This window comes from Pyxicephalus adspersus, chromosome Z, assembly GCF_032062135.1.
Source record: "Pyxicephalus adspersus chromosome Z, UCB_Pads_2.0, whole genome shotgun sequence".
NCBI classification, from domain to species: Eukaryota; Metazoa; Chordata; class Amphibia; order Anura; family Pyxicephalidae; genus Pyxicephalus; species Pyxicephalus adspersus.
Genome location: NC_092871.1, coordinates 92,833 through 110,436, shown reverse-complemented (window position 1 = coordinate 110,436; position 17,604 = coordinate 92,833). Strand labels below are relative to the sequence as shown.

At 42.3% G+C, this 17,604-nt stretch overlaps 1 protein-coding gene across 1 annotated transcript; it reads right to left on the bottom strand.

The window, feature by feature from the left end:
• Nucleotides 1-3,212: 3,212 nt before the first annotated feature.
• EXOC3L2 (exocyst complex component 3 like 2) lies at nucleotides 3,213-16,092 on the bottom strand. Its single transcript, XM_072430070.1, has 13 exons — nucleotides 16,005-16,092; nucleotides 13,187-13,644; nucleotides 11,637-12,070; nucleotides 11,147-11,301; nucleotides 10,617-10,731; nucleotides 10,428-10,538; nucleotides 9,985-10,085; nucleotides 8,695-8,805; nucleotides 8,217-8,352; nucleotides 7,094-7,216; nucleotides 6,851-7,006; nucleotides 6,563-6,684; nucleotides 3,213-4,787 (listed from the first exon to the last, which is right to left on the bottom strand). Exons 2-13 carry the CDS (start codon nucleotides 13,632-13,634, stop codon nucleotides 4,487-4,489), a joined length of 2,313 nt encoding a protein of 770 aa, XP_072286171.1. The 5' UTR covers nucleotides 13,635-13,644; nucleotides 16,005-16,092; the 3' UTR covers nucleotides 3,213-4,486.
• Between the last annotated feature and the right edge of the window lie 1,512 nt (nucleotides 16,093-17,604).

The window sequence follows — 17,604 nt, the reverse complement described above, 5'->3', positions numbered from 1 at the left end:
CCACTATATAAACAAGACAGAAGACTTTTCCGGAGCAAAACCATCATTAGCTGTGTATAGTGAGACTAATTATATCACTAGCCGGGCAGGAAATGCTTTATTCCAGGAATGAAAAGTCCGCCATTTAACCCCTCATACCCCAGTGTGCTGTGTCACATGACTAGCAATCACTTGTTTGCACCATGAAGACTCCATATTCAGAAGGTTACTTTCTGCCACCAGCAACCAGTCGCCATATTGGAACCTTCTACATGGTGCTCCTACTCGAATTTGTCCCTAACAATATGAAAAGCCGGTTGAGTGTGACGGGTTCCCAGGCCATTCTGATGAACATGCATTTCCAGAGCAAATGTTAATTCTAATGTAACTGGCCTAATGTGGTGACTTCTGTATGAACTGTTAAACAGCAAACAACCAATAGACTATCTGGGCAGAGCCAATGCTGTCACAGCTCAGGTCATTTTTATGATTTAGTTCAGTGAATGTCTGACACAGTCCCACCGAGGGTGTGCTCATTTGCCTTATTCTAGATTTTGAGTTTTATTTGGTGATGAGGAAGTGGAGCTGATTGGGAGACAGAATGACAGAACTGGCCAGACAGATCTATTTATGAATTGCTATATTTAGTTTTCCACTCCAATAAAGAACATTGTGTTTTCTTATACCCATTCCTGTAGCAACTAAGAGCCCCACTTCCCCTGACACCCCACCACCCCCGCCCTATTTCCCGTTTCTGTAGAAATTGTTCATTTCATACCTGGAGGCAGACAATGATTGGACAGAGATGTCGGGCCCTCTGCAGAATGGGCCCCCAGAGGGCCAGTCTGTCCCTTTTCCTTCCTACTAGTTGGCAGACAGTCCTGCCCAATGTCAGGTCTCATCAGTAACCCCATCAGCCTCTGCCCTGTATTCAGCCTCACACGGGTTAAATGAGTCCATTCTGGTTGTCACCTCTCCTCATCATCTAAACAGGATGTGCAGCTTACCTCTGACCCCGCCCCGCCTGCATCCTGTTTATTTTGCCATATCCCATCATTGACACCTCCTTCACCTCGGGGTCACTGGGAACCATTCCAGCCTCATCACCCAGCCCAGGGTCACATGCTGGCGACACCAAAATATTCACACACACGCACTCTGATATTGGTCCTGGGGACTGAGCCGTCATTGAAGGGGTGCAATGTCTGATAACACAGCTCAACAAAAAAACATTCTTTTCACTTGCCAAGGATTTTTTAAAATATTTAGTGTATATCGGGTCCGCTGAATCCAGAAATGACATCAATTTCATTGATTGGCTCTAGTTCTTGTGATACAGGAATTGGAATAGACGAATGTTACGTAGCATGTTATTATCAATCTTTATTTACACCGATGTTTTGTATTTTATATAATGTAGCATTATTTTCATGAAACTTTCATTCACCTTCTTTTTATTCATATATTTTCTTTTTTTACAGAAATATAAGTTCTTCTATAAGTTGTTTAAATGACCCTAATTTATTTTGCTACATTTGTGGTGAATATTCTCAGAATAAACAGAGAGGAAACATTAGAGAATTTGTGAAACAAGCATATCTTGTATATTTTGGTATTAAACTGGGGCCCCAAGATAAGTATTGGGCCCCCCATATGGAATGCAGAACTTGTGTAGAGTGTCTACGTCAGGGGAAAAATGGAAAACTGAAAAGTGTGATATTTGTTGTAGCTATGGTATGCGGAGAGCCCAGAAATCATCATAATGATTGTTATTTGTGTGCCGGGAATGTAGAAGAATCGTTACAAGAAACACAAGTGGGAGTACGGTGATATGGAATCAGCGACCTGTGCCGCATGGTGCTGATGTTCCCATAGCAGTGTTCAGTCCCGGATATTCCTGTATCCGACATGGATATTATAGGACAAGAGAGGTGGCACTCCGACCATATTTCAGTGAAGATGGAGAATTTGTGTTGTAACATCCCTGGACTACTAGCCTATATGGGAGGACCAGAATACCGAGCGGAAGACTGGCCGCTTTTCATTAAAAGTGCCATTCGAAGTTTGAAATCTGTGTTACTGCATAATGGCCACTGCTATGCATCAATTCCAATTGTCACTCAACAAAACTTAAAGAAGAATATGAAAATATCAGAATGGTCTTACAAAAGCTTTGCTATCATGAACACCAATGGTCCATATGTGTTGATATAAAAATGGTGAATCTCCTACTTGGACACAAAGTGAATACACAAAGTCCCCATGTTTCATCTGCTTGTGGGGGAGCAAAGCCGGATCACTGGAAGAAAGTGACATGGCCTCCAAGGGAAAACATGAAAAAGGTGCAGCGACATGGAGCCAATGGCTGACAATAAATCATTCTCCCCCCACTACACATAAAGTTGGGATTAATGAAGCAATTTGTTAGAGCTCTGAACAAGGACGGTGATTGCTGCAAATACATTTGTAGATTCTTCCCTGGATTGAGTAGTGAAATATAAAAGCAGGAATCTTTGATGGAGCCCAGAAACTGATAAATGATGGAAATGTCACAAGTTACATGACTGATACTGAAGCTTCTGCCTGGCACAGCTATGTCATGGTTGGCAGGAACTTCTTGGGGAACCATAAAGCACAAAATTATGAAGAACTGGTACAAAACTTCCTCCTAAACTTTATAAATGTGTGTGCTACTATGAGTATAAAGGTACACTATCTCCATATGCAAACATTTCCAGAAAACCTTGGTGATATCAGTGAGGAACAAGGGGAGAGGATCCATCAAGATATAAAGGTGATGGAAGAAAGGTATCAGATGGGATAGACACATGATGGCAGAATACTGCTGGAGCCGTCCTATCAGCAGAAATCATACAAACTCAGCTTATCAATGACTTCTGTGTGATTAGTTCTGTAATATACTGAATATACAATATACTGACATTATTCCACAAATATAATTCTGTATACGTAGGCATATCTAGTTTAATTTTGTCTAATTTTCATGTTTCATTAGTTTTCTATGAGGTTATTATTGAGGACATTGAGGAATCTGTGCATCAAACATAAACTAAAATGACTTTAAACGGTTTGGCAAGAAAATATTTGTTGACCAGTGTAATAGACTCAGGGACCGACACATCATTGTAGGGGTTGGGGGCTGGGAGTGATTGAGCGAGAATGGGACAGCCTTGCTGCCTTTTTATAGATATAGGTATTGACAGAGAAGAGAATTCTGAGTATTAAATAATATTTATTATTAGTTATTCTACAAGGACAGGAAGTGGTGTGATCAGTCTGGAGACATTCACAGAACCCTCCACACCGCAAACCACATTATGAAAATGATTACAAAGTAAACTTGTCTTGTCCGCCAACATATACAAATCGGATGTACATAAAGGATCCAAACCAAGATTTAACTTCACCCCATCTAGAAATAACCCTTCCCCCATCATTCACACATCAAATTCCTGAACCTCATGCATGTGACAGGTAATGGCAAGGGGTGGTGCACAGAACAGGGCCAAGTTTAAATATAAATAGAAAAGGTGTTAACGTACTGCATACAGCCTAGGAAATGGGTGTCAGGTTCAGGAACTTCTAAGGTGCTGCACTACAAATATTGTTACTTCATACACTAATAGGCATGACAGGTACACAGTAACTGCCCCTATCATCAAGGGTACTTTGTGAGGAAACAGTGATCTCTCAACATCCAAAGAGAACAAAGAACACTCCTGAGAAACTTTCTAAGGTAACCCAAGATTCTAATCTCCCTAAAAGACCTGTGATCCCTTAATTTCTCAAGGGAGATCTTAGATCCTGCATTTTACCCAATGTCTTGGGACACCTCATCTTCTTGAAAGACCCGAGATCCTCAACTTTCTGAGAACCCTGAGATTCCACAAGTTATTGAGAGAGACCTGAGATTTATATCCTTCTTAAGAAAGAGATCTGAGATCCCTCCTCAACCACTCAAAGGAAACTTGAGCTCTCACAACTTCCTAAAAAACCTAATATTTCCCAACTTGCTGAGAGACCTGAGATCCCACAACTTCCAAAAAGAAACTTGATATCCCTCCAACTTCCTGAGATAACCAGGATCCCCAACAACTCAAGAAGCCCGAAGTCTTGCAATTTACCAAGAGCATTGGCATACCCCCACTTTCTGAGAGACCTGGGATCCCATCTTTATAAGAAAGACCTTGGATCCTTAACTGTCTGAGAGACCCAAGAATCTCAGCTTCCTAAGAGTCTTGAGAATCTTCACTTCCTGAGAAAGGCAGATCCCTTGACTCAATGAAAGATTAAAGATCTCCCAACTTCCAGAGAGATCTTGGCTGCTTGAATTTCCTAAGACCTGACTTCTGAAACACACTAATTGTTCAATATTCAGCAGGATACATAGATTTTTGAGTGATTTCCCTTCATTTTGTTGGCTTAATTCCCTCATGATAAGCACACTTGAACATGTAAGATTTAACAAGAAATCTTTTAGCTGGCCCTATAGTTGTGTGTCCTCTTCTCCTGGTGGCAGTCCACCACCAACATGATTTGAGGTGATCCTCCTGCGTCTGCTGAGGCGACTTAAAGTTCTCCGGCCAAACTGAGAGGCTCTTGAAAGGCTGACATTGATGCAATGAGTGTCATGTGTAATGGAAATGTCAGAGAAGAAGCCCACAGCTCCTCGACATGGTGGAATAGCATCGGCCCCCTCCAAATCATGTAGAACACCCAGAATCTGATGCCGCTCACTTGGATCCCACAAGCCCCGGACATCTAGGAGGGAGAACAGATGACGTTTCCTGAAACATAAGAAAAAAGGGTCATGGCTGCTTGAAGGAGGAAGAGCTGGATCTGATATTTTTTAGCAGTAAGGAAATATGGGCTGGTACAGATAGGAAATGGACAGAAGTTGCGGATGAGGTGGACCTAAGTGGACTGCATTGACCTCTGATATGAAGGAAGGAAGAGTACAAACTGACCAATGACCCAATCACTTCATTCACAATGCAAACATTGAACCCACAACATTTTTATCAGTAATAGAATATCAGCCAGAGACCCGCTTTGTGACCTCTGAAGGTACATTCATTGATGTGTGGCTTTTCTATTGTGTATGATAAATACTTATTGTCAGTAGTTGATAAACCAACAAATCAGGTAGCGGGACCTTTTTTCTGTAAAGTCTGTAAAGCCCCATACAGACAACAGACATCAGAGTACAACCTTTGGTGATTCCATAGACTACAGTGAGCAAGCAGTAACCCTCTGTGTTCTCCTCCATAGTAAAGCTCAGCTGCACTCCTGATTGGTCGTTCATCAATCCCCAATAGTCAATGATCCACATGCATGATGTACATTAAGAATGAATTTAGGCTGCGGTCTAAATCACAGTTAGATAAAAAAGAAGGCATAACAGGTAAAATACTTGGTGACTGCAACAATAAATGGTTCTTCAAAAGTTTATTTCAGAAACAAAACCCAAACTGTGGTTTTGGTGGCTTAACTAGAAGGGAGAGCCTCTAGACTAGTTATCCTAAATATCTGAACCTTAACTGAGGATAAATGAACCTAGATCCTAGATCTATGCCTCCTAACACTGATCAGGTCTTTGAACCCTAACCCCGACCCAATAAACCTTAAACCTATCCCTGACCCTGAATCTATAAACCCTTACCCTATTGTTAAAGTGTAACTAAAATGAGTTTATACTGACCTGTCCCTTTTCTGTCACAGGCAGTGCTATCTTCTTCCTTCTTCTCTTGTTCATTTCAATCTTTAGCCATTTTGATTAGGCAGGTGGGGTGATTCCTGTACAGGTGTTTGGTTTAGCCCTGGCAGCCTCAGGAGAGGCCAGGATATGTGCAGCTCTTTCTCAATGCACATTTCTAATGCAGAACTTTGGTTCCACCAAACCCAGGACCTAGAAACCCAATACTAGGAACTGTAACCCGGAACATATAAACCTACTAATTCCGGATCTAATAACGCTATCCCTAATCTTGGGTCTATGAGCCTTATTTTTAGAGCATTTACCACAAAAAATGATCCCAGGCTCTTCCGAGCTCACTGGCACAGATTAGCAGCGCTACAGACTTTACCGTGCTCCTCGCTTAACGATCAGGTTGCTGGAATGTGAGGAGCATCTGTACTTAGCTCTATAAACTTTACCCTATATATATGAACCCTATACCTAATTTTGGATCTTTGAACTCTAACCCTAGCTTTAAACCTAGAATGTATGAACCTCATTCCTAACCCCATATTTTAAACACTAATCCAATTTCTAACCCCAAATCTATAAACCCTAAACCTGAAACTATAGCCCTGTATCTATGAACTATCTATGTATGTTTTGAACACTAAACCCTATCTCTAACCTAATCTTGGATCTATGAACTCTGCAGCTTATATTATTTTTATTAAACAGTATTTATATAGCACCAACATATTACGCAGCGCTGTACATTAAATAGGGACATTAAATTAAATTGGCTTCTCAATCTTTTATATTTCTGTTTTATGGCAGGAGAGGAAATTGGCAGTTAAACTTAATTATTTTGTCGCCAATACTAACCTGAAATCTGGGAAGTCAGATACCAACATTCCCACTTCCATCTGGATGGATGCTGTATCTTCCAGGACCAAAATCTCTGTGAGCCGAGGGATGACCTGGTCCAGTGTGGCCTGTGGAGACTCCTGATCCAGAAGTGAGAGTATGGCATTAGGGTGAGAGGTGATACGATTAAAGATTGAAACAACAGGTAAAGATATCAGTGTGACCTGAAGTCATTGATTCAAGGATGGACATATCAGTGTATATGAATCGAGTCATTGATATGACTTGTAGTTATAAGTTGCTTACCAGCTTGCTGAAGATTTGTACAATGTGACGATTCTCCTCCCTCAGTTTGCTGGCCACTTTTTTCCTGGTCCTGGAAGCAGTACAGGACATTTTGCCTTGGATCAGAGGCCGGACATACTCCAGGAGAACCCGGCGGTGGAGCTCGGACACTGTGGCCTGGGGAAGGATTATAGGTGGAGTTTATTCCTGTTCATTTCTTTAACTGGGGCACAAGATTAGCAAGTGGATGGTGAGTGTCTGTACCTGGTAAGGCCCTGGGCTAAGCCTTCGAAGAGTCACTGCACATTCAGCCAAGCCTGAAACAATCCCATCACAGGCCTCAGAGTTACTTAACCAGCGGCGGCCCAGGAGTTTACGGAAAAATGGCTGCCAGGCAGGAAAGGAGAGGTCATTAACTGAGATTAGAAGAGTATGGTATATAGACAGAATCAATGGATAAATGAAGGATAGAGTTATAAGGCCAGAGGATGGTGGATTTAGGAAAATAATTGGGGTTGGAGGATACAAAAGGTATGACAGAGTACAGAGGGCAAAAGACAGGGTTTGGGGACAAAGAATATTGAATGGGCAGGGAAGGACTGGCCTTGGTGGCACCTGGTTATTTTCCTCTATAGGTTTGTACTAATAAGATACCAATGATAGCAGGACCCACATAGCCCAATAGCCCCAGTTAAACATGCTGCCTATATAACAACAACTTCCTCTGCAGCTCTAAGATGTCATGTGGTCAAAATGTCTGAATATGGGAAAAGGTCCATTAATAAACCAAGTTCTGCAGGATTATCAATCTTCACCATACCCACCAATAGCGATACCATGATACATTTTACTGTTAGCTTGACCAAAACAAATCTATCCCTACAATTAAATGACTGGTTGGTGGTGTCTGTCCCCAGGACAGTAGTTCAAAGGATAGTGGATACGGGACAGGAAATTTCAGATGTGGAACAGAGTATGGGGGGAAGGGGGAGAACGGAGATAAGAAGATGACGACCCAGGGGCAAAGGCTTAGGGGTCAGATGATGGCAGATGGTGATCAGAAGATTAGGAATGAAGCACAGAACATTTTAGTGGAAGGAGGATAGGGGTGTGAAGATGGGGAATGGGGGATAGAGAACAGGGAATGAACAGTAGGATGGAGAATAGAGAATGGGTGACCGGATATTGAGGATGGAGAACGGATGATGGTTATAGGAGGATTAAGGACAGGGATGAGAAGATGGAGGTTGTTGGTCAAAGAATAGGGAATGGAGAGGATGGGACTAAGAGAATTGGACCGAGCATAAAGGTTTGAGGATGGGAGCAGAAGATATGGGGGTCTTAGGATGGAAGATCAGGAAAGGAGGATAATGACAAATAACAGTACCTTTAGACCATGAAGCACCAAGTCACAAATCCCTCGTGTACCAAGGCCAACAATACGATCCAAAGTGCCCTCAGCTTGGCGCAGAAGCTCATCCCCCTGTGTTTTATCCAGTAGGACCATCCGAGTCACAAATTCCCTATATAGGGTACAACAAAAACCGATCAGAGTAAAATGTGCTATCTCGTATCTGGACATACATAAATGTGTATGTCTGTGTGTACATGTGTGTTGACAACAGGTTTATATTGTGTGACATACAAGAGCATAGATGCCATCATCTGCTGTTGCATCCCATCTCTTCTGCTTGGAACATTAAATTATACATTTTCTAGTCATGTGACTAAAGCTGGTTTCGACTCCACCATAAAAAGATCTTTGCCCCCCCCCATCAACACTCCGCTCTCAGGTGGGCCTTTTTTTGGGAGTCAGTGGGATTTATGGTGAGGTTTGTTCTGTGGAATTTGTAACATTTCCTTACCGGAAAGGAGGGCAGCAATTGACGATATTGGTGATACGGCAGATAAAGCTGTCTGTGCTGTCTGCTAGTACATCTTGCTCGGAGTAAAATCTTTCCACAGTCTTATGGAAGCTAAAACACCGGAGAAAAGGAAACGGTTAAAAAGACTTCCATTAAAGAGTTCCTCCGCTGAGCTGCATACAGGAATACAGGAATAAAATGAAAAATATTATCGAGTTATTATAGGCGCACAAACAAGACTTAATCAGTGGTTTCAGTGTTTGGATGCTGGGGGATAGAAAAAGGGATTTTCCCCAGTTTTGGGTTAGTGTATGCATTAGGCCACATACACCTAATCTATTTTATTGTCTGAGATGATATTGTCACATCTGTACAGCTGTCCCTTGATGCCATTTATTGAATTACCATGCTGGATCACTAATGACCAAAGGTAACCGCTGCATTAATTTCCTATGGGATGGATGCAGTGGGGCCCCTTCCACTCCCACTCATCTCTTAATAGAACAAGATCAGTGATGTCTCATACTCTCACTTTTTCACATACTCATACTCTCACCACCATTTCCACTGCAAACTATAGGTTATGGGTGCATTGCTTTATGGTGCATACTAAATAACCGCTGAGAAAAGACCAAGTATAGGATAAATCACTCAGACCTTGCTATGTATACCTCACTGAGATGTATGCACAATAATAACTTTATGTATATAAAAAGAGAACTCAAAACCCATTTTTTCAAACTTGCCTACCCGTCTTCTTCTGTCAATTGAAACCATCACTACTTCCCACCACTACATATCTCCCATCCTATTGTGTGTGAAATTCCCCCACCTACTAGATTGTAAGCTCTTCGGGGCAGGGTCCTCTCCTCCTGTATCACTGTATTAGTCTGTCATTTGCAATCCCTATTTAATGTACAGCGCTGCGTAATATGTTGGCGCTATATAAATCCTGTTTAATAATAGTAATAATATATAAAAGACTGCAAAAGATTTTCCTCCATACTGTTAAAAGCAGAGCACCCCTTAACATGTGCATGAAGTCAGGAAAGTTTCATTTTTTAGATCGACAGGAAGAATGAGACCCCCCCGTTAGGTTTTTAATACTGGATGTGTCCCTTCTGGAGAGTTTCCCCCAGTAACAATGAGGTTTTATAGTCCTTCTTTTACTGGTCATGGCCCCTTCTATAAAAGTTCCACCCACACAAATAACTGCTACTCCCACATAAATCAAGTCACACAAGTCACAGCTCCTCCATAGTCTGTGGTGGCGCCATCCTGGGGAAATACCTTTGTAGAAATTCTAGGAAGCAGACTAGACAAGTGTGGGACACCATCATCCCGAATCCTTCATTAATAAGCGGTGCTCGGTCCACGTGTGGCTTCATAATCTGTGTGGAAGAAGATGCTTTAGATGTCAAGTAGAAAAGATGAAGGTAGAATACATGGCACATTTCAGAGTAGAGGACCAGCCTAATCTACTCTACAGAGTTGCCACCAATTACCAATAAACCCTCTGTGACACCACCATAGATTTTACAAGTAACGTTGTGGACAATACTACAGATTGTCATCCTTTGGGTTACGTGTCAGGCTAGAATATGCATATCTACCCATTCATTCCAGCCGACTATTCCACCAATTTGGCTGGAATGTTGTATTTTCATAGGATAAGTATGCTGTCTCCCATTACAAGCTGATGATAATTTGGCATTGGCTCTGGTTGGAGTCACCTGAATAATTCTGGTGCTGAAGTTGGACACAAATTCATCATTGTGGAAGTCGTGATTCCAGCGCTCCTGCTCCACCCTTAGTTCCTCCTCAAGCCTCTGTGACACGCGGTTCTGAGATACATAGGAAGTATTAGGGATGAGTGGGGCATTGTGGGTAGAAAATGGCAGTCAGCACTGGATGCTCTCTACCTGAACAAGGTTGGTGTATTGCTGCTCCAGCGCAGTTCGCATCTCCCTGGACAGCAGCGGTCCCAGCTCCGAGGGATTAATGAGAGGAGAAATTTCTTGTCGTGACAAAACATCTCTGGCGGAGGATCAAAATTAGACAATTAGAAAGCCTACAGCCGGAGGCCACAAATATGTGTGATGGTGCCCTATAACAAAACAGACTCTGCACTACAGAAATATACAGCTGCTCCTTCAGTTGAATAAATCACTGCATAACAATGCCTATGGTTTGGGGGCCCCGTGGCACTTCTATTCTCTGCTATTGCTGCATCATTTTCTGCAACATATTAAAGGTAAAGTGAAATTGGGGAACATTTTCCTGAGCAACAGCTGTGCACAAGTTCTCTTTTTGCCCCTTCCAAATGCTTTATATTCCCTGCCTATCAATATCCTCTCTAGCAGTGTACACACCATCTCACTGCACCCCCCCCCCCTATTGCCCCCTCAATGTTGCTCACACCTTTGTTCACCAGTGTATGGACCCTACTGACCTGCAGTAGATGTTACTATTGAAGTCTAAGATGAAGTAGATGTCATTAGTCTCCACACTGCGTTGAGCAGCTGCACTCAGCCATTCTGCTGTACTGCGGTGAAAAGCGGACAGGTATATCCGGAAAACTTCAAAATCTCTGGGATAAGCACAGACCTGCGAAGAAGAAGAATGAAACAGGGAGGAACAATTAAAATTAGAAGTCTCAGAGACAAGGATCTCAGAATTTCATCAAATTCTCTGCAGTTTGGGTACAATTCAGGTATGTCACATGTTTCTCTGCTCCTCTGGTACAATTCACCATTAAACTACAGAGCCCCTAGTTTAAGTTGTACTTGAAGTAATAATGCAGCTGATGCATTTTATTTTTACATTTTGGGGACCCCAAGCACCAACTTTAAATACCAAACATATGTAAGGTGGGTACAGCAGAACTGATCTACCCTAAAGTGTTACATCCATTGGATGTCTCCATCCCCTGCCATTCTCACCAGATGGTTCTTGACTGTGGTCAGGTCCTCCACCACTGTCCTCTTCACTCTGTCTGCTTGAGATGGCAATGATCCCATTTTTCCCTCAAGGCTCTTTTTCAACCGTTGTTCTACACTGCAGCCTACTGCGTTCACCCATTGGCTTCTCATGTTTTTAGGGCCTGGAGGACCCTCACGAGCCTCTTCTTGCTGGATAACCCCAATGACTTCATCAAGCTTCACGTGTTTGCCTTTATTGTTCAGTGACTCTTCCACCACAGCCCACATTTCTTTCATCAGGGCCTCATATAGGAGAGCTACATCCTTGGCTTGTCTTCCAGGACTTTTTAGACCTGCTGGGCTGGCCTGCCCATCACACTCGGCCTCCAATTCTATGATATGCTGATCAGCAGAGCAAAGGTCCCGCTGCTGAATCAGTCGAAGGATCTCCAGAACTAAGAGAGGGAAAGGTTGAAAACATCAGAGTATTATTGTGTCCAAATAAGTCTACAAGTCTGCTGGTAAAAATGCCATCCCCATGTGGCTGACCAAATATTCAAACTCCTATATCACAACTATGGACTGTACTGATTAATAAAGAGACCACCACCATTAGAAGGTATGGCTGCACATCTGCATGTAGAAAGAGACAATGAAGTCTCAAAAAAATCTTCCTTCAGATCAATGCAGGATAGTTTGTGTTTCAAGATAACCTGTGATGGGAATAAACATATGCTGTATTTTTTGAGCTCCTTCTGAAAATGTCAGCTACCTCTCTGTCTCTGGATTTACTACATCCCCAGTCATTGAATCCATCAATCAGCACTCCTCATTTCAGAGGAAGTTCATTTCAAGTGATGAATACCTCAATCTCTTCAGATAAGCCAGAAAAATATTTCCCAACATCAGAATCAATTTTTTTTAATATGGGGAAAATCTCTGTTCATCTGGATGTAAACTTACACCAGCTCTGTGGATAATACTGCAAGAATATCTTGCAAAATGTCACAGTTGGAAAGTGATTGGTTGGCTTATTCGGAAATGTGCTGTCAGATACACAACCAGGAGTTACAAACCCTGTGATAGTGATGGTTCCCTGCACAGTTTCAGTAATCAATCAATCAATTTGGCAGCCACCTTAACCAGGCAAAAAGTTACATAGCCCAGCCAGGGGTTCTGTTGTTCCTTGGGGGCAGGGCTATTCAGAGCCACCCCGGGTGCTTAGCTGTGTGCCTTTGTCCTCACTTTTGGTCAGCTAAGCGCTAATCCCAGCACGTGGACCAACATGTGAATATAATAATGTGCTTCTCCAGCTCTTTCACTGTTCCATGCAATACTGGGCAGTAAAGGTTTTTGCTAGAGTTCCACCAGTATTAGAGAATTATTGATTTGGGGATCAGAGAAGAGAACTGGAAAACATGAACTTGTGTCAGTATTAAGAGCAAAGAAGTGTGTTGCAAGTACAACAGAAGACGTAGGATTAGGCGTTACTGTGACCAATCTATGTAGGTTCTGACCTTCCTATTCCTTTATTTTATTGGAAAAGAGTGGTCTCTTGACCCTTGACTTACCTGACAGAGGTTCCCGGACCTTGTCTGGCTCCCGGACTACTTCATTCCTCTCCTGGACCACTTCTACCAATGATTCTCTTTGAGAGCGGTTTCCTGTGGGTCCTCCAAGCCACAGGAAAGAGAGACGTTTTACCCCACCACCTGGGACTCCACCATCCTCTTCTGCTATATCTTTTTTGCGCCCCAGTGATAAAAGGCTCACATCTTCTGATTTGCGCCTGCCTCGTCTCTTCTCCGGGGCCCCAAGGACCCCCAGGAAGCTTTTCCCTCCTTTCCAGAACGGTGAAAGATTAGCAATTTTTTCTAGTGTTCCTCTGCGTTTTGCATCTGAACCCAATGGCTCTCTTTTACCCTCCATTTCATCTTCAAGGAATGGATTACCCCCCTCAGGGGAAGGACGGTCCAATGGAGTATCTTCATTGAAAGGGTTGGGAGTGGTGACTGGCATGGCCTCAGTTCTACAGAGAAAATATATTGTTTAGTTGGAATAGTATATATAAATTTATAATCTATGGTATAGTTTAGTATAACGGACCAGGGTGATAAATATCCCTTATCAGATATTTCTGTATCTGATCACCAGCATCCTTCCTGACCCCTAGTTTACAACACTTATTGTAAAAGTTTGAATTTTGTGTCTCCAGGTGTCATAAAACTCAGATAATGCAAGTAGAGTGGCCTCCGGTTGTACTCTGAGCTGTATTATATACTTAATACCTATTATGAAGTATTTATTTATTATTTATTTCACAGTTTTCCCTTTTATTTTTTGCTGGTGCTATTGTTCTGTTATTGTTTTTTGATTAGTACTAGTAGTTTTCTGGTATTGTTTTTGCACGGTTTATGTATGTTTTTACGTATAAAACACTATAAAAAGTGTAAGCTGAATCTCTGAATGAAATAATGTAACTAATAATGTGCTAACCTGAAAACGCTTCTATAAATATTGTGATTGCTGAGACATCCCTGTCTGGAGTGGCAGCGGGTGACACAGACAGTATTAAAGAAGCAGAATCATAACTGGAGTTGTCAAGGGTAACGGTCCGTGCTTCCTACACTTGCCTGCCCTAACCTGTGCCTGGGCTCCGACTTCGTTGCCAGCCGCCTGCCCTGACTTTGGTCCTCTTGGACCTTGCCTCCCGGTTGTGTCCTACTCAGTACCTGATCTCTGCTGTCCCTACTCCGCACCCTCTGTTCCGCTCGCCCCTGGTGGGGGGAGCCTGGGGGCCACGATCTGGTATTCTCCCCTACAGCAAAGTAGCATGGTGGCCACTGGGGTCACTGGCCCATTATCCCTTGCGGGGTGCTTTGGTGAAGATTGGGAGACACCCTGCACCCCAGGTAATCCCACATGACCTGCCAGGGGGCGTAGCCCTAAAACTCTCATATCAAGCCAACTCTCCCAACCAGCATCTTTCAAAATGTTATGAATACATTCAAATGTTTGTGACTGGACATGCAGCATGTGTAATTCTCCTATATGTTGAATACACATTGAGACATGTTGTGTACTTTGCAGCATTTTGTTCTGATTTAGTTGCCAATTTAGGCCAAAGGAGGCTCACAAGTCACAGGAAGCAAAAAATGTTCAAGGGGATTCCTGGACAGGAAGTGCTGGAAATGTCTCTTCTCTGTTTTAGGTGGATCTGCTACTTAGTGTAATAAAGATTTCCTGTTCTCCTTGAAATGATCATCTGATGAGCCACAATGTAGATGATGGTCATGAAATGCACAACACATTTCAAGCATCACCCCAGTTGGGACAGAATCCATTCTGATAATGAATTACAACAAAAATCTTAATATTCTCTAAATTGTATGACAAAAATGGATTATCTTTTACAGGCAGTATGTCCCATCATTCACAATCATTCAACAATCAATCATTCATCAATCAATCATTCAATCATTCATGTGTCTGCACTGATGAAATAAACCCCAGACAACCACAGCTCTGAAACACAAACACAGGTAGAAACCCCCAAATAGTGGTGACCACTGTGAGATATTTGTAGATTGGCCACACCAGAGGAATTTTAATCAAATTTAAAAATCCATGGTCACAGATTACACTAGTTTAAGCATCCTGCAATCTTGCATTTTACCTTCAGATTAGAGGGTTGAGTCAATAGCAGCAGTTTGAGATGCTTGAGATCATTTGGGATTTACTGTTAGGTGCATCTGCTTCCTATCTGACTCTGTTATTTGATTTGTTTCAAGTGCATAAAATGACATGCAGTCTCCTTCCTACTAATAATAAATGATCACCTACACATCCAGTCCATCCTTTCCTATAAACCACCGGAAATCCGGAATGCCACTAATAATTCCCTGGGCCCCTACCCATCCAGAATTTTCTCTCAATGATCTCCTGGGTAATCTTTATCACCAAGGACAATTTCTCCTGCTACTACATGATCTACCACAAACGTGTGCACTACAACCCACAACATCCCTACAGCTGGTCACTGCTCCCTCTTACATTTCCTCCATCCCTTTGTTTTTGATTATGACAGAATTCACCATTGTTACAACATAAATACAAATGTCAGCACAGCACAGGAAAACATTTACACACCCAGGTCTGTCCCTGTCATCCCAGCCCATAAAGAGTCAAGTAACTAAGAATATTGTCATATCTGTATTTTTTGTTTGCATTTCCTCCGCTGCCTGTATGTTATTCCCTGCACCAGCAACTCCATCCAGTACAAATTCCTCATGTCAGAAAGATACCAAATATGACTACAGAGACACAAAGATATCAAGCCAAATGTTGCCAATAGGGATCAGCTCTCCCTGTATACAAGTTGTCACTCACCTGATACCCGCCTGCTGCGCTCCTGGCCTTAGTGCATCGCTCGCCTGTTTCTGCGCGTGTGTTGAAGTGTGCGGGATATAAATGGAGACAGGAAACTTCCCTTCCCATCCCGTCCCATTCCTGTCACCTCTTTCCCCTCCCCATCTACAGGAAACCTTGGCCAGTCTCAAGGAAATGCCAAGGTCCCTTGACCTAGTGGCCGCCATCTTTAAATATACCGCCGAGGAAATGAGAGGGATGTGAAAGCCTGAAAAACAAATTGGCAAATGAAAACATTGAAGGAAAGTGTTTTGTTTGTCCTCAATAAGAAGAATGATTTGTGTGACACATTCCAAGTGCCTTGAGTCAATTCTTCTACAGGACAGTTGAGGTGCTGAGAGCAAATAGCTGCAAATCTCAAAAATTATTGTGACATGCTCTCTACAAAAGTGCTGCCAAGTGATGGCTTTATATCCTGCACACAATTGCTTCAAAATGTCCCTTTGTGACATGTTTTCACAGAAAGTTTGGAAGTGTCTTTAGGAGTCATTGTCAGATCTATTAGGCCGCCATATGAACTGTGTTTGTCCTGTTTCAAGCTCTGCAGCAGACACTGACACACAAGCTTTATCCATGTGACAACCATAGGCTGGCGATTTTTGCACACTTATAAAGGGGTTGGATTGTCGCAACAACAGTCGTGGGTCCAAATTAACATTCATATTAATAATGAACTCCCTGTAAAATGTTCAAATCACAGAGCAATGAAATGCAGGCTGAATTATAAAGAATACGCTGCAGAACAATAATAAATAATTCAGACAACATGAAAGTGTTATGTAGCACATGTCTGAGTAGATTGATCAGATGAAATTTTTGCTAATAGAAACATTTTTGCATAAATGTCTTTATTTTCCTCATGCAGCCTATTTACATACCCAACCTTGCAAATTATTTGCAAAACCCCTGAACATTGTATTGTCACCACAATTGTGGGGTGAAGTGGCAGGGAGGCCTGTGGGGACATATCCTAAATGAATAACAATTAGGAAAGAACATGCTTTTCCTAAAATAAAAGCTAAAGTTGTAAAAAGTTCCCTAGCTAATTCCAAGCACCTGAACATTGTATTGCCCACTGTTGCTGCAGGGAGTCAGGGTTCATTCACATCAGATTTCAGCTCAATAACATTCAAATCTGTTCCTAATTGGTTGCAGACTAATTGTCAGAGACCTTTGTCACCTCATAGGTGGAAATACTTCATAGGCCTACTAATCCAATAACATACCAATTACTGGCCTGTGTTTTCAGTATTAGAAACGTCCCATGTAACCAATAGCAAACATCTTTCTGTTCATGGTGCAGAGATTACCCCGGCCAGAGACAACACCCCTGCGGGGAAGAGTAATGATCATCCTCAGATAATCTGCACATTTCTCAGAATGTTTTAAGGTCTGAATGATGAGGATGTGAGGGAAGTAATAGTTTCTAAACATGAAACTACAGCTCTAGATGCAGTATGTGACATAAGTCAGAGGATAAAAGCTTCAATCGCCACTTATTAACCCACTCATATTGGGCTTTGTGATTGTAGCTTCCTGATTCTCTGTAACACATAAACTA